The sequence below is a fragment of the Exophiala aquamarina genome (assembly GCF_000709125.1).
Source record: "Exophiala aquamarina CBS 119918 chromosome Unknown aczIA-supercont1.8, whole genome shotgun sequence".
In the NCBI taxonomy this organism is placed as follows: Eukaryota; Fungi; Ascomycota; class Eurotiomycetes; order Chaetothyriales; family Herpotrichiellaceae; genus Exophiala; species Exophiala aquamarina.
In genome coordinates this window covers 710,023-726,699 of record NW_013550580.1, presented here as the reverse complement: position 1 = coordinate 726,699, position 16,677 = coordinate 710,023, and the positions used below count along the sequence as shown (strand labels likewise).

Sequence of the window (16,677 nt, the reverse complement as noted above, 5' to 3'; positions counted from 1 at the left end):
GTAGCCTCAAAGTAGGGGCGAGAAGGGTAATTCAATGTCCAGTATCATCTACTCTATCACCCCCGGCGTCCTTCACCCGTTGCGGATTTCCATTCGAAAAATCTATGGTTGGGCATCCCATCTGCCTAATGGCACTCTTCAGTTAAGCAGTGTATTGTGGTTCGTCAAGCGACTTCGTCATTTTGAATCTGAGGCGAGAGACTGGAATCAGGCTGTAAGTACGGCGAAGCTGGGGCGCTAGAAACGCTATCGCACTCTCCCGCTGGCAAGCCACGGCCCAAATACGGACACCCGTATCCCATATCCCATTCTCCCGCCGCTTTAGACATTCTCCAGCCCTTCCCGGCTCGGATCCGATCACCAAATGGAGGACTGCTTGCATTCTTTGATGGGAGGGCGACCTACTGTACGAGGACCCGAGGACTATCTCGTATTCTTTACATGATTACTCCGTAGTACTAATCTTCCGCCAGTCAGATCATCCCTGCCTAGGTACGAGGTACACTAAGGAACAGGCTGGGGCCTTGCCAGGCTAACATTTCCGGAGGTCAATTTTGGACCTTGAATCGGGAACTGCGGCTATAAGTCGGCAAAAACACAAGACTAGAGAACACTCAGGAGCTGATTTGTCTCTCCCGTTCTGACCGTTGTAGATGTTTTGTGTATCATTTTGTGTCAATCGCAGCTAGTCTATTTGATTCATTCGCTCGATCTAGCCAGGGTGGAAAGTAGACCCTCAAGCCAATCGGGTGAAAGAGATCAGATCCTTACTCGTACGCTCCTCTAGACGAAGCTTTGCCTCCTTCGACGCCGATAACTGTCCCATCGCTATGCATGACATTCCGATACTCGAGACTCTCCATGGCTCGTTGACGGTTGGCATTCATGTATCGTTGTTTTTTCAATCCAATTCGTATCTCGTGTGTGATCCAGAGTGGTTTACTTTTCCTCAACGCTGTCAGGTTTGATGGTCTCGCCTTCAGCATCCTTCATCTCAGTATCCTCTGGCTGGGCTGCCTTCTTTGCTTCCTCTTCCGCCTTCTTCTTGGCTTCAATTTCTGCTCTCTTCTTGGCTGCTGCTTCCTCTTCTGCTTTTCGAACAGCAGCACGCTCAGCCTCCACCTTGTCAAGGTAGCGTTGAACAACGGGGCCAGCAACAAAGCGGATCTCGTCCATCTTTGCAATGTACTGGGCTTTTGAGGCATCATCGCCGTCATCATACAGCCAATCCTATCCACACATTAGTTTATGGTAGTCTTTGGGGAAAAAAAAGTTACGGCTGCTTACCTCTGTTGTTTCCAGTTTACTTCTGATTTTCTCTTTCTCCTCGTCATTTGCAAACTCTGCATACAGGTCGTCGATCTTTCCGCGCAATTCGTAAATATATGCCTCGAGTTCGTTCTTCTTATCTTCTGTATCAGTCACCAATTTGTCCTCCATGAACATTTGGTTCTCGAGTTCTGCCAGTCCAGACTTGGCAGATTCGTCCAACGACGAGGTACCAGCCACAAGCTGAAGGTCGCCCTTGCGCACTTGCTTCTTGACTTTGCGAAGCTTGGGTTTGGCCTCAGCAGAACCATTGGCTTGATCGGTTTCCATGGCGTCGCCATCCTTCTTTGGCTCCGGTTCTGGTTCCTCGACCTCAACGTCTTCGACGTAGTAGCCGCTCTCAACATTGAGGATGCCATGCAGGTTAAGACGCGCTTTTAGTTTACATACCATGAAGTCGTCCTTGTCATCAGCCTTGACGCCCTTGACTGAGAATCGGCCGATCCATGGATTCACCTTTCCAGGAAGCAATTCTGGTTTGGCATATCTCGCCTCGAGGTCGAAGGGCTGCTTCCGGTAGAAAGTGAGAATCTTGGTAGATGGCATCACATTGCCCTTGTTAAAGACAGTGAGGCTGGTGTCTTCGTCAGGAATATCGGGAGACTGTTCCCACACGAATTCAATAGGATAGGTGACGATGTCGTGGACAGAGAAGTCCCGGACACGGAAAACGGGGGAGAGAATTGCGCAAGAGAAAGCACAGCCGCGGGCAATGGCCTCATCTTGGTTGAGGGTGTATGACAGAGGCTTGCCGAAGAACTTGCCGATTCGCTCTTTGATTGCTGGTACACGGGTGGTACCACCAACCATCTCAATGGCATCGATGTCCTCTACCTTTAATTTGGCATCTGCCAATGCTTGTTCGAGAGGCGCAGTGACGCGTTCGAGGAGAGGTTTGATGAGCTCTTCGAAATCTTCACGCTTCAACATTGCTCGCACGTCTTTGTCGTCCATCAAAGACTCGATGCTCAGTGGAGCCTGAGCATTTGCCGACAGAATTTTCTTGAGCTTCTCTGCGGCTGTTGCAACGCGGGTGGACGCTTTAGCGTTTGTAGTGATGTCTAGTTTGAACTTCTCCTTGAACTCGGCAGCGAAGTGATCGACGAGTGCTTTGTCAAAGTTGCGACCTCCAAAATGTCTATCGAAGGCTGAGGACTTGACGGAAAGCTCGCCTTTCCGGAACTCGACGACGGAGGCGGTGTAATCACTGTAACCAATGTCGACAAAGACAACACGGCGGGGTTTGGCATCAGCTTCTGGGAGGTCGGATTTGGTAATGCCATATCCAAGGGCGATGGCTGTGTTGTCGTTGATTAGGCGCAGGAGCTTCAAGTTTGCAACTTCTGCAGCATCCAACATGGCACGTCGTTGGGCGTCTGTGAACCATGGGGGGCACCCGATGACAACGTCGGAAACGGGTAGCTTCAATTCTTTGCTCGCAGTGTCTCTGATCTTGCCCAAGTACATGCCGATAAGCTGAACAGCGGAGAGCTTAACCTTCTCGCCCCGGTATGTGACTTCAGCACCGACTTGGCCATTGACATCAACCAGTGGTGCTGTGATGAATTGTTGCTCGATGGCGACTTCAGGGTCATCGATGGATCGGCCAGCGAGGCGCTTCAGAGAGCTGACGGTGTTCTTGAGATTCGAGATTTCTTGAGTTTTCGCAGACTCTCCCAGATATCTGCTCTTAGGGCCGAATCCAACGAATGAGCTGTGATGAAAGGGTTAGCCGAAACTGGACTTCTGGTATAGATAGGACAAGGCTGCACGAGGCAGGCAGGAGACTTACGGTGTCTGACGATTGGACGTTTCATTTGTGATCTGTGAGTGAGAGATAAGTCAGTAAGTAGAGGGGCGGCTGACCAGGGATGTCCACTTACAATGTCTATGCCTTTGTTTCTTGCGACACCGATCTTTGTGCTCTGGGCACCAAAATCTATGCCAACAACGCTCATGGTTGCGGTGGAAGGCGGGTTTCAGAGAGAGGTGATGAAAAGTGCTGGGGCTTGGATTGCTCCAAGGGCAAAGGACGAGCAGAGATAGTGCGCGCGATCAGGTGGCTGATAGCAGCAGAAGGATGAACGAATCGAGCCTTTTTGGCAGTCACTGCAACAGAAGGGCAGACGCTGAGTCTAGATGAAGAAACAAGCCAGGACCAGAAAATACCATGACCCAAAAAAATTGTGCCTGGTCTTAGGTACGCTGGGGGGAAGTGGGCAGTGGCAGTGGCAGTGGCAGTGGCAGTAGTACCTTCCTCCAACTTCTCGAAGGTTCAACACTCACGGCCGGTCTTGGCGGGGCGGCTGCCTCAAATTTTTACTTGAATTTATGGCATTATGTTATCACTGACGAGTATGGCAGGAGTGGCACTTGATAGGGCTCCTCGGCGTGCACCTGCCCACTGCCCCCTGCCCGCCGCCCACCGCCTATAACTAGATAATTAGGGCTACGTACGTCAACGGTCGGCTGGCTCTATCTGCATGGTTTTTCTGGCGGAACTGAAATTGAGGAGCGGTCCCACGTCACACGTCACTCACTCATTCCTCGCCCCTTCAGTCCCCATCATTGTTCAAATCATCCCTCACCACGAAGCCTGGTGAGAGGTTTCCGTAGTGAAGAAGTCGGGCTGGTTCAGGTACATGCCCATCCTGCCCATGTTCAGGCAACGCCTGATGCGTGCCGGATTCCTAACGTACCGTCCAGACGTGCTCACAAATACAATAGTCTTAGAAGCTAGCCCAACTTGGGCCGTTGAATGCCCTTGTCCATCCACACTGATCCATTCTTACAGTAGGCTGACTTGGGGCAAAGGGCACTAACGGTTAACCCCCAAACAAGTCTATTAAATATTACCTGCTGTCTGAGATGAGGATGCCATATGTGATTTAACAAATGGAATGTTAACAATACCCAACTGACGTCCTCCCTGCAATTTCTGACTCTAAACCATGCTCGACGGACTCAGGCTTCGTCTTGGCCGTCTGCTTGGCCGCTTGGCCGCCTTGCGCCCACTTCCTTCAGCCTCATTGTTGACTTCTTGCCCTGGTGATCCCTGTTCTTGATGTAGACTTAGATAGTCGTCCTCAAACCCCACTGCTGTCAGTGGATTGATCCTTCCCAATGGGCTTCTGTGCTCGCTGGGTACTGTGCTGTCTCCAATGCTTTGTCGGGCAGCTATTTCATTCAATTGCCTCGATAGCTCTTGGGCATCCGCCAATCCCAGAGATGATGACCGTGTTCTGCGTCCACTGCGGCCAACCAAGTCTCGTGACTGAGGGTAAGCCGACGGGGGGTAAGAGCCATTCCCCGTGACAGTGCTTCGCCTGTTGATGCGGCCTTCGCGGCTGGTGATTTGAGACCAGCTAGAACTAAAATCTGCTCGCTCATGCTCATTCATCCCATCGGTTTGCGTGCTCAATCCATAGTCTTCGCCTGAGATGCTCGTTACTCGCCGAGGCGTGTGCACTGAGATACCTTCAGTATCACTCATATCAAGAGAATTATGCTCCCACCTGCGTAAGTGCGCGCTCATCTCACTCTCTGAAGCTGCTGTGGAAGGTAGGTCTTTTTGCCAATGCTCACTCGGACCTGGCTCTGCAGGAGCAAACCGTCCTTCAATGCTTGAAGACGGCTGCAAGGCTGATGGACGCACTCGTCGCCTCCGAACTTCCATGGCGGGCTTGAAGGTCTCTGGCTTGACATTAAGATCGTCTCCAGTTTCAATGGCATGCTCAATGGCTTGTTGAGGGGTGACCTCGGCATCAGCGGCGCCTGCGTCTACTCTCGGTCCCCCCCACGTTCGCTGCCCGGCTGTGAATATTCCATACACCATGAATATCCAGTTCATGAAAGGGTTGATTGCGAACATCAAAGGGTAAAGCACTGATTTCCACCGATGAAGTCGCACGGCAAAATAAAACATGAGGATCCAGTTCAGTCCACATGAAATGCACATAAACTCCCACGGTAAGCGTTGTAAAGTACCCGAGGTCGAGCTTACCGACACCACAGTGATGAGAAGTAACATAGAAGTCGTCCGAATGTTGATTGTCATAAATCTGAGCAAACACAGCATTGGATACTTCCGCCACAATCGGCCATCTGTCAACATGCACACCTCATTGGTGATGAATCCCAAAAACCATCGCCGTCTTTGTTTTAAGAGGGATCGGAAAGTCTGGACAGCCTCCGTCTTGCAGAATGCACTCGTGCTCAGCTGAATCTGATACGCTTCTTTGGCTCCCAACATAAACAAATGAGTTAGCCAGCGATCCTCTCCTAGATGAGTCTTGGCATAATCAAACAAGTCTTCACACGTCTCAGCTCGATCAGAAAAATAGAACTTGGCCATGTTTCGAAAAGCCGAGAATCGAAGAAGGTTGAGCGCTCCAGGGAGGCAGGTCACCGCTCCGCAGCCCGATTCAACCGATCTTTCAAACATTTGCCCATGAAGATACTCCATATCCTGCATGAGTGTCAAGAATGAGTGCTTGTCGGTCCGGGTGGTGATGATACCAGTCATTGCCAACATATTGTGCTTGCCCCGTGGCTTCAGTTGCATGTCATACATCAAGTTCTGAATACACACCGAGTCTAAAATACAATCTGAGTCGATGAATAAGATGAAGAGATCATCTTTCTGACGTAAGTATCTTTTGTAGATCTTGTCAATAAGCAGGAACGTGGCTTTCTGGCAATGTCGCTTGCCACCATGAGGAAATCTGGAAACTGTGACGCGAGCCCCCCGGTACGCAACGTCTATTGACTTGGGAAACTCCTCCAGTGTGACCGGTATGCCCAGGCGATCTATGGTCTTCAGATAGAGCTCGTCTATGCTGTCCCCATCAAATGAGACAAAGAGGTGTATGCAAGCCGAAGGGTAATCAGACGCAACAACAGAGTTGAGCGCAGTCCAGAGAGACTCTGGAGGTTCCTTGTAGACAGGCATGACGACAACGACTTTTGGCGAAGACTGCTCGTTGAGCGTATACTTTATCCTCTTCTTTCGCCCAAGAGGAACAACGACGATCCGATAAACGCAAAAGAGCCAAGGAATAGTGAGCATGCAGGCGAAAGTGTAGAAGGCAAACTTCTGAAGGATATCGACCAGTAGCGAAGGAAAGTACTGCGTGATTCGACCTGGGACAGGCAGCGTTACCAGCATGACAGGGATAAAGATTCCCCTGCAATAGGACAATCAGTTACGCTCGAGAATCCTTGATAGGGTTCAAACCTTAGGGTACAGAAGAGGATAGTCAGGATGACTGAGAGCACTTTTTGGGACCAGTGATTTGCTTTCTTGTATGCTTTCCCAAGACAGTAACAAAAAGCAGCCACCCAAAGAAAGGACTCGAGGAATGCAGCGGCTAATAAAGGGCCAACAAGAGAAATACAGATGATCTTGTGGACTGTTAGCTTGTCCAGCATATGTCATAGGGACAAATCAGGGAAATCTCACGTCTGCGCGGCTCCACGGCCCCGTTTGAATGGGTCGATCGGCCATCTTCGTTTTCGTACCGCTCCTATCGGAGAGTAGAGTCAAAGTCGTTGTACTCGCAAACTGCCTGGCTAGCGGCCAGAGCGACCCTGCTACCTTGGAAGCTCGCAAAGAATCAACTCGGTCATGAGCTTCTTGACTCCTGCAGCTTTGGGCCTGAGACACTTGCTCACGAGGCTACCAATAGGGCTGAGAGGAAGAACATACGATCAATCTGCAGTGTGTCTTTCGTTTGGAGGAGCGGTGGAAGGACAGAGCGTCAGAAGTAGAGAAGGCAACAGTCAGAGAGCGGCGAATGATAAGGACTTGGTGGATATAATCAAATGGCGGGCTGTGGTGTTAGTCTGATGGTAGACAATGATCGCGGTGAAACTTGAATGCACGGGAGGCCGGTATGAACTGACGACGATGTGAGAGAGGCAGGAGCTGACGCATTTTAGCGTCTGAGTGTGGAAGGAAGGTGCAAAGGTTGAATTCAAAGCAGGCAGACAGATGCCAGCATGCAGCCATCGCTGCAAATGCCTTCCTTCAGTGTTGCATTTAGAGAAAAGAGGTTATGAACGCCAAGGACAAGTCGAGTGAGCCAGTTTTCCTGATGGCGTGTACCAAAACAGCTTCAAGGAAAGGAGTTCTGTGAGATGATGTTCGTGGAGTTATGCCTGCTCTAAATTGAGCCCAGCTGGGACAGTTTTGAACCTGTGATACCTACCAGCATTCGGCTGCCTAAGAGTAAGGACCCAAACATCAAGAAAGTAATGGAGATAAACTTGCTTGCCACTCTAGACTCCCAAAAGAAGAGCATTCAGAGCGCCAAGGACGATCCGTATCATTTCAATCCATGCTCATGTGCGCCACCAGTCTTCCACGCAACCATTGATACTGGTCGTACTCTTAGATGCCGTTCGCAAAATCACGCATTTCACGTACAAATGTAGCCAACCGTAGCCAAATGTAATGATTGCCACTGGATGAACGTCTGCATCTAACAACAGAGTGAAGCGATTTTCATGAAGCGGTCCCGCAAACCCCTATGTGCATACCGACTCTGTGTGTCTTGGTATCCTGGTTAAGGAAGTTGGCAACGGGGGCTCGCATCTTCCAGAGCCTACCATGTCCAAGCTGGCTACATGGCAGCAGAGAACAACTTCACAGGTCACCACTGATCGCGCTGTCCACTTCAGTCCAGACACTTCCAGGAGTGCGAATGCCGTCAACGTCTTCGCTTAGCATATCGTCCGATGTGTCTCCCGCATCACTTGCGTGTATATCACTTATACTTCCAGAGAGGCTAGGGGTATGTGGTGTAGACTCATTCGCCAAACCTTGGAGAGGGCGACTCAAATGGTTATCTTGCAAGGAATGATTAGATTCATGAAACAATGAGCCACCTTCGGATAATGTGCGTGTCGAGTTCGCCATAGCAGCCGAAAAATAATCCGATCTCTCCACTGGTTGGCGGAGAAACTCTGCGGAGGGAACAGAAAAATCGGGATCGGGAGCGTCGGTTGTCGGTGTAAGTGCAATGAGGCTCTCAGAAGCATGACTAGAGGGAATTTCGATGCTCCTGTCGGAGAGAGGGATGTTCCAAGCCTCGCGCATCTCTTGCTCGTATCTGGATTCAAAGGGTTGGTGCTGTTCGTGCGGTTCGTGTCGACAACCGCCAGTCGTGATCAGTGGCGTCACAGAAATGGAGGCATCGGCTGGTTGCTGTGTCTCTGTGGGGCCAGGTTCTGACTGGCGTCTTGAGGTTTGAGCTCCGTATCTGGACCGCATGCTTGTCTTATGCCCCATCGTTTCGATGGCTGACGTAGCCGCCTGGCCTCTGGAGTCCTGTAGAGGCTTTTCTCGCAGACGGCCGTCGTTATCGACCAGAGTGTCAAAACTTGGAGACTGAGGGCTCGCATCTCCTGATGCTGACCTCCTCCTCTTTCGTCGTTCCTCAAGAAGACGGCCCCTTTCCATGATCTCGGCCACCGCACGCTGTCTGCGTGCCTCTGCCATCTCGCCTTTCTCTTCATGCATAGACACATCTGTGGACCGCCGTTGTGGTCGTGGCCGTGGATTTGGATGAACTCCATCGCCGAGGGAATGTAGTCCCATGGCAACCTTGTGTCTCGTGCGATCAATCCATGCCCGCACTTGGGGGTTTTCGTAGGCTGCGAGGCTTGCTGCCACTAGTACAGTGACAGTGATGATAATGCCTACCGGATGGACCATAGTTAGTATAGGCGATTAAGCAAGAAGTGTCTGCAATCTCGCAGGACGAGAGGAGAGCATCCGCCAAACATTACTCTCATGATATGATGTAAGGAGCATCTTCGTTGAAGCGGGAGAGCACAGACCTCGAGCAATTGGAACCGGCATTCTGATAAGTCTTGGTGACAGAAGTCGACAACCTTAGTCTTCTTGAATTTATGGGCTGTCGAGCATGATCTAGAAAGAAAACTGGAGTTCAAGAGGTGTTATCTGGTTGGAAATGCGTCAGCCTGGTAGCGGGTTGGCTCAGCGGTCGGACTTGTAGTTCACCAAGAGACGAGGCGCTGATGCACCGCCACTTGAGCCCCGCAGATCGGCGGCCTCGGCATCCATTGTTCCGCCTCCAATGTGACGTGACTGCCCACATAGAGAACTGCCAACCACACAAGCCAGTACGCGTGTTATACCATTGTACTACTCGTAGACCACTTCGACGCGTCAAGGGTATCAACACAAACCGATGCAGTATCTTTTGGGAGGGTCGCAACTCACCTCTGCAAGAAGAAATCAAACATGTCAAGGGGCATACCTGCTGCCCCCCAGTCTAGGGCCCTGACTCTCACCGAGGAACTGGAGAAATTGGAACAATCCATAACTCTCACCCTGCAAGGTCTCAACACCTTCTACTCTAAAACTGATGGCAAATAACTGATCAATCGCACAGAAATTGATCATAACTTTAGTCGTGCGCATCGAATCGTCACATCGAGCATCCTGCCTATTGTCGAACAATATACTGCTCACTCCAAAGATGTCTGGGAGGGATCAAAGGTATGAGCCATGCGTCGATCTTAATCTGATGGAATAACTATTAACCCCGTTAAGTTCTGGAAACAATTCTTTGAGTCGAGCGCCAATGTGTCTCTATCGGGTTACGAGGAACCACCTTCCCAGTACGATAGTGTCGATCTAACAACTACCGAGGACTCGAATGTTACAACCCACACAACTTTGGAGACCTCGGAATCTTATGAGACACCCTCAGCCCAACATATTTCGACTGACTCAATACAAGATATTGATCTGTCTAACTTGAGCATATCGCCATCGCACAGCACCCCCAGACCAACAGCGAAGTCGAAAACCCAACACGCTGCGTTTGCTGACTACCCATCTCCTTACGAAACCTTACGCCAGGAAATCAACAACACCACTATCGATGCGACTTCTCTATCGCAAGCCACCGCACCAGAGACACCAGGCAAACCCACGTTTACGATGAACGATATTGCCGGTACTCCCCAATTCTCTCCATATCTTCTACCCCCGACTTCTATACCAAGGCCCACAACCGCACGAAAACAAACCGACCCTCTGATGCATCGAATACTGGATCGCAACTACAGAGTACAAGCGACGCCTCTAACTGCCACGCGCTTTGCAAATATTCATTCCAAAAGCGCCGCCACTCCTGCAACCACAAGATGTGGTCAGAATGCTAACTTTGATTCCACTTTGTCTTCAAGCCCTGAGGTTGCGCCCCCTGAGCTCCACCCTGAGATATTCACCTCCCCCGAGCGCAAACAGCGTACACCGGGGGTTAGTGTCCTTACCCCGTCTCGTGCAAAGCCGCTTGCATCAACAGCACCAACACGTACGCCGGGAGTATGGGATAGCGACGAGGATGATCTCGATGATGACTTGGATTTTGCTCAGAGCCCGCCCAAGACTATGCAATTCCATGTCCCACAGAACCGTCTCCTTAAGACACCAGGTAAGTAAAACTCTAAAAGCACTGGGTGGTCCGCCTACATCTATCACTGACCCACGGAAATCTGTAGCCAAGGAAGCCTCGAAACGAATTGTGGACGACATTTTGACAACAGCAGGTCTAGACTATGATGATGATGAAGAGATTGACTTCTCTCAAGAGTTGGAGACCCGGGAATTTGACATTGATGAGAATAGTCCCAGTGTTGTGCGCAAGGCTACTAACATCGAGGATGAGACCTTTTAAGGAGAAAATACCCTAGAGATAGTGACATGTCTGAACCACCCAAAATCCGACTGATCGAGAGGTTAGTACGAGGCCAAACAACAGACTCTGGCATTTTTGCGGCGTAAGGGGTGGCGCAAAACAATCATTGGACCTGATAGGTCAAAATCACCCCCATCCGACTTCCAGCCATTCCTACTACTCCAGCTCTTTAGTGCAGTCTGAAAGATTCCCCGCGATCACAACACAAACCTATTTTGCATTACGCCTCCATACACATATACTTCGTGGCAGTAAGGCTAAGCCAGAGTCGAGTCTCCTTATCGTCACAACTTGACAAATGCACTTATTCTCAGTCAGTCTCATATCTGGCCAAGGCCACCGCAGTTGTATAGATCCTAGCCTCATTGCAGTTGGTTTGCCCCAAGATCATTGACAACCTTAGGCAACACTCCGGGAGTCTTACAGGGCGGGAAGAATAAGGCTTAAGACTTACGCACAATAGTAAGGTTCTTAAAGCCATATATCATCCCGCAAGGAATATGCTCGCACAATCATCTTACCAACTAGTCATCGCTGTCAAAGCGACAGCCTTATCGCGCGGCCAGTATCGAAAAGGGAATTGTAGCTAGAACGGAAGTACTGGAAAATCCCTGAACATTACCTGTTGATTTTCTAACAGCGGTGATAGTAATGCTATTCAATTTCAATGCTTTTCGATGGTTGAAGACAATCCTTTCAATTGGAGCGAGGTTTCTTTGGCAATCCTCCGCTTGACATCCGACTTGTTGGTGTTGTTCGGGGAGTCTCTGATTACGGAGACGGCCTTAAAAAAACAAAATTTGCCAACCCTATGCAGCCTTAACGGCGGTTGCTTATGCCAAGGGAATACTCTCTACGAAATTTTCCTGCAAGTAATCCCATAAATGGCCTTCCTACCACCCAGAGCCTACCATTGGACCAGCTGAATCCGAACAACGAGGTACGCGGAACTTCTTTTACATTGCATTGTGGGTCAGCGCAAGAAAACGATAGATACAGAGTGCTTGAGATCGCTTAGCTTTTCTAACCTCAGTGATCGTCAAAACGACATAGTCCCCGCGCAGCAAGATATATGCTATTGGTTATTTGAGGCCCGTGAATTTAATTAGCGGGAAAATCGCTTTAATGTTGTGAGCCATAATGGAGTATTCTGGATCAAGGGCAAGCCAGGATCTGGAAAATCTCCATTAATGAAGCAAACGCTAGAACATTGTCAGAAGTCCATGGGTGAGTACATTACAGCAGCCTTTTGCTTCAACGCACGAAGGGATGAGCTTGAGAAGACACCATTGGGCTCGCTCCGCTCATTGTTTTCCTGGTAGATCAATTGCCACCTCTACGCAGACGTTTCCATTATCTGTTTGAAGATAAGCGGGAAAAACACGGGACTCTGTGGGAATGGCATATTGGCGAGCTGAAAAACTTTCTGCTTTCAGAGATGAAAGTATAGCAAGGGCAACCTATTCTCATCCTCATTGATGCACTCGATGAATGCAATAAGAAAGACGTCCGAGATATTGTGACCTTTATTGAACGACCAAGTCAAGCTGCCTGCGACACTGGAAATACTGTGAGTGTTTATTCGTCCAGTCGACGTTACCCAAACATCAGCATATCGAAGAGCCTCACAATGGAGTTAGAGATACCAAGCGATCGTGACCACGACATATCCAAGTACGTTCTGCACAACTTGAAGACGTCTGACCCAAATCGATAGTGTTGTTCAGAAAGTGGCCCACATTTTTATGTGGGTCATTGGCTCGTTCTTGTTGTTGAACTACTTAACATAGCATTTGATGGAGGGAGGGAGAGAGCCAAGTGGAAAAGGCTTCAAGAAGTGCCAAGCGATCTAGAGGAGGTATACAGCACTCTTTTAGAAAAGCATAATACAAATAAGCAGGGAACTTTGCTACTGCTCCAATGGGTATTATTCTCGAAAAGATCACTGACACCGGAAATGTTATATTTTGCAGTGCTCACAGCAACAGCTCCAGGGGAATTGAGACCTTTGGGTTTATCACAAGACTGCCGTGACGCTATCAGGAGATACATTACCAGCACTTCCAGAGGCCTTGTCGAGGTTAAACACACCATGGTGCCCCCGTTATCTTATCGTCCTTCATAACCATCCATCCCCTTAAGGGACGTCTGCAAGGTATCAGTTGGTTCACGGAACCAGAGCTAGACGTTTCTTGAGAATGATAGCGGATTTGAAAGCACTTCCACTCCAGATAAATTGGGCAAAATGGTAAATCGTAATCCCAAGATTGTCCCATTCATCCATTTCCCGGTGAATGACTTTCTTCTTCGAAACAGTCGGCTTTCAAGACTGGATCCTGCGCTTGAAGGGGAAACAGTGGTAAATGTCATGACCGACTCACAGTGTGTTGCATGGGATATGTCGCACGATAGTCTCTTGGATATGGTATCCAAAGACCTTCACTTGGAAGATCCCGCGGGTGGTTCGAAATGCCCCTTCCTAAGCTATGCTTTGACTTACATTCTCTACCACGCCGAGAATGCCCAAATTAATCATGCCCATCAAGATTCTCTCTTGGATTGGCTGCAACAGCCCCGTGGAGGCATCCACTTGCTGCTAAGACTTAGACATGCCGCTGAGGGTCGATCATATGACCATCTATACATGACCAAGCTTCTATACCATCTGTCAATGTATGTATTAGAGGCACTTACTAGCTATTGTCTACAAAGAGGTGCAGATATCAACATTCAGGTAGGATTTCATGGCAATGCTCTCCATGCGGCGTCAGCGGAAGGCCACCTAGGGATGGTACAACTTCTCATCGACAGAGGCGCAGACAGAGATGCTCAAGGAGGCCACCCTGGCACTCCTCTCCAAGTCGCACTGGCAGGGTCTCACTTGGAAGTTATGGAGCTCATACTCGACAGGGGTGCAGACGTGAATGCTCAGTGTGAAAATACGGGCTCTCCTCTCCAGATCGTATCCAGAGAAAGGGATACCCACCTTGTTCAACTCCTCATAGATAGGGCTGCGAACGTGAATTCTGACGGGCCATATTATGGCAATGCTCTCCAGGCCGTCTCAGCGGAAGGTCAGTTGAGAACTGTACGCCTCTTAGTGGACAGTGGGGCGCATTTGAATTCACAGGGAGGCTACTATGGCACTGCACTTCAGGCTGCGTCGGCAAAAGGCCACATGGGAGCGATGGTGCTGCTGGTAGCAAGTGGTGCAGATCCAAATGCCCAAGGGGGGCAACATGGTGATGCTCTCCAAGCTGCGTCAATAACAGGGCACCTAGATATTGTGGAGTTCTTGGTGCGAAATGGAGCTGATGTAAATGCTCAAAGGAGACAGTATGGATGTGCGCTCCGCGTGGCGGAAGTCTGGAACAACAGCGAGATTATGGAAATCTTATTTGAGGCAGATGCAAGACCTGAAAGGAGGGAATAGGACGAGGAAGATAGTCGGTAGTACTACGAGTAACGGAGCAGTGCCCTGGTTCAGTGCTTGACTCGCGCGTCTGACAGACCACCGAAGGAGCATGACTCGCACCCCTCTCGAGGGAGCTCCAATTGGAAATAATGCCCCACTTTATTTGTGCCCACTTTCACCGCATTTCAATCCCACTTGTTCCTGGCGTTGGAGAAATTTATTTTCTCCCAAACCTTGAATTCGCTCGGTGGATGAATATGCCTGCACGTTAGGGATGATCTCACCTCCACTCCAGCACTTTTTCAGATCGCTTAGAAGTCACTGCTAGCAGCGACGGCCTCCTTGACACTCTCCTCCTCCTCCTTCGGGCCTAGAAACTGCAACTAAATTACACACCACCAAACTGCCACTATGAAGGGGAAAAAGAACGCAGTCAAGACAACACCGTCTCCGCAAGCCCTCGCGTTGATTGCCCAGTTCCTCACGGAAAATGGCATGCAATCAACTCAAAAAACATTTACCAAAGAAATGAAACGATTGCAAGATTCTTCCGGCTGGGCTGCACCGCTTGCGTTGTCAAAGGGTGTTAAACTAGAAGACCTGGTTGAGTCATGGAATGACAGCGGCTATGCCACTGCAGGAAGTCAAGAAACTCACAAAAAGGCCTCTGTCAAGATTGATGCGTCAAAAAAATCAAAGACGTCTACCAGCTCAAGCAGCAGTGAGAGCAACACTGACGACTCGTCCGATCCAGAGCAAGCAGATAGGAAGAAGCCCAAAAAGAAAGTGAAGACCAAGCGTGCCGCAAAGCGTGCTCGCTCGTCCTCTTCATCGTCGTCATCATCATCTTCGTCTTCCTCGTCCTCGTCCTCGTCCTCATCCTCATCCTCATCCTCATCCTCATCCTCATCCTCATCCTCATCCTCATCCTCATCCTCATCCTCATCCTCATCTTCGTCTTCCTCTTCGTCCTCTGACAGCGACGCAGATGATGAGAGCGATATCAGTTCCAAATTGGCAGATCCAACACCCACCTTTGTGAAACCTAAACTCCAAACTGCTGCAACCAGAAACCTTAAGCGAAAGGCCGAAAGCAGTCCGTCTGAGTCATCAGAGTCGAGTTCAGACTCTTCTGATGATGACCGCCCAAAGAAGAAGACCAAAATGTCTAGCACACCCAAGAAAGATGAGGAGTCTTCGTCCAGCTCTGAAGATTCAGATCGGGAATCTGATTCAGCAGTGAAGCTACCCGACTCTGATGAGACCAGTGCATCAGCCAGCAGTGATGAGTCTAGTGATTCTGATGTATCTTCATCGGATGAGGAAGAAACTCCCCACGCTGGTGGACTTAAGGTCAAGGGGAAGCTCCCTGCTGCCGGTGAGGATGCATCTGACTCCTCAGGCACAGTTATGGGGGATGCAGCCACAGACGAGACCCCACCTGAAGGTGACGATGGCTCCTCTACCATCCCACCGATGTCATCTGCGCAAGCGGCACCTGTGAAAAGAAAGCATTCCGGAGCAAAGCCAACGCCGTTGGCGGAATTATCTGCCCAGGCAACCGCAGATAGCCACATCAGCAATGCGTACGTTAGCTACGACTATGCGGAAAGGGCGTACAAAGATCTCTCCGTCACTAGAGGAAAGGGATTCACCAAGGAGAAGAACAAGAAGAAGCGAGGAAGCTATCGTGGTGGACCCATCGACATTAGTGGCGGGAAGGGTTTCAAATTCGAGGACTGAGTGTTTGCTACGCTTACTACATCACCGGGCAAGCATGATAGGCAAAAAACAGAAGGAAACGGCCTGCAGGCCGGGTTGGTCAGTGAAGGATGGGTTGGAAGTTGGAACATAGCAACCAACGAGCTTTCCATGGAGCGGGACAGGTAGACCTTCGCTGTGAAGACTTCGCAAGATGGGTCAATACGGCCTCGAATTATAGTCCGCAGCCCAATCGCATGATGAAGCGCGCGAATTCCATTGGCGAGCCAATGGAGCAGGCCTCGGCGACTGTGCCGTAGATGCAAGAAGACAAAGCACTAGTGATCAGGGCTTACTCCATGCGCTCCCTATATTATGCATGTTATGTTATCGAGTTGCAGTATTTCCTTGTGGCTACGCTACAGCCAGTTGCAGGGTAATAAAAGGCTGGATGAAGAGGGACGCAGCTCACAAGAGCCGAGAAGTAAGCATCCTTGG

General features: G+C 49.9%; 6 protein-coding genes across 6 annotated transcripts; 3 read left to right on the top strand and 3 right to left on the bottom strand.

The window, feature by feature from the left end:
• Nucleotides 1-939: 939 nt before the first annotated feature.
• A1O9_08819 (hsp88-like protein) lies at nucleotides 940-3,287 on the bottom strand (the record flags this gene model as incomplete). Its single annotated transcript, XM_013402301.1, has 4 exons — nucleotides 940-1,230; nucleotides 1,288-3,043; nucleotides 3,122-3,153; nucleotides 3,213-3,287. 4 exons carry the CDS (start codon nucleotides 3,285-3,287, stop codon nucleotides 940-942), a joined length of 2,154 nt encoding a protein of 717 aa, XP_013257755.1.
• A 986-nt stretch (nucleotides 3,288-4,273) lies between these two features.
• A1O9_08818 (chitin synthase) lies at nucleotides 4,274-6,496 on the bottom strand (the record flags this gene model as incomplete). Its single annotated transcript, XM_013402300.1, has 1 exon — nucleotides 4,274-6,496. The coding sequence occupies one exon, from the start codon at nucleotides 6,494-6,496 to the stop codon at nucleotides 4,274-4,276; it is 2,223 nt and encodes a 740-aa protein (XP_013257754.1).
• A 1,479-nt stretch (nucleotides 6,497-7,975) lies between these two features.
• Nucleotides 7,976-9,046, bottom strand: A1O9_08817 (uncharacterized protein; the record flags this gene model as incomplete). Its single annotated transcript, XM_013402299.1, has 1 exon — nucleotides 7,976-9,046. The coding sequence occupies one exon, from the start codon at nucleotides 9,044-9,046 to the stop codon at nucleotides 7,976-7,978; it is 1,071 nt and encodes a 356-aa protein (XP_013257753.1).
• A 552-nt stretch (nucleotides 9,047-9,598) lies between these two features.
• A1O9_08816 (uncharacterized protein) lies at nucleotides 9,599-11,042 on the top strand (the record flags this gene model as incomplete). The annotated part of the gene is made up of 4 exons (XM_013402298.1): nucleotides 9,599-9,695; nucleotides 9,750-9,856; nucleotides 9,911-10,799; nucleotides 10,867-11,042. 4 exons carry the CDS (start codon nucleotides 9,599-9,601, stop codon nucleotides 11,040-11,042), a joined length of 1,269 nt encoding a protein of 422 aa, XP_013257752.1.
• A 2,266-nt stretch (nucleotides 11,043-13,308) lies between these two features.
• On the top strand, nucleotides 13,309-14,496 carry A1O9_08815 (uncharacterized protein; the record flags this gene model as incomplete). Its single annotated transcript, XM_013402297.1, has 1 exon — nucleotides 13,309-14,496. The coding sequence occupies one exon, from the start codon at nucleotides 13,309-13,311 to the stop codon at nucleotides 14,494-14,496; it is 1,188 nt and encodes a 395-aa protein (XP_013257751.1).
• Nucleotides 14,497-14,889: 393 nt separating this feature from the next.
• On the top strand, nucleotides 14,890-16,221 carry A1O9_08814 (uncharacterized protein; the record flags this gene model as incomplete). Its single annotated transcript, XM_013402296.1, has 1 exon — nucleotides 14,890-16,221. The coding sequence occupies one exon, from the start codon at nucleotides 14,890-14,892 to the stop codon at nucleotides 16,219-16,221; it is 1,332 nt and encodes a 443-aa protein (XP_013257750.1).
• Nucleotides 16,222-16,677: the final 456 nt, after the last annotated feature.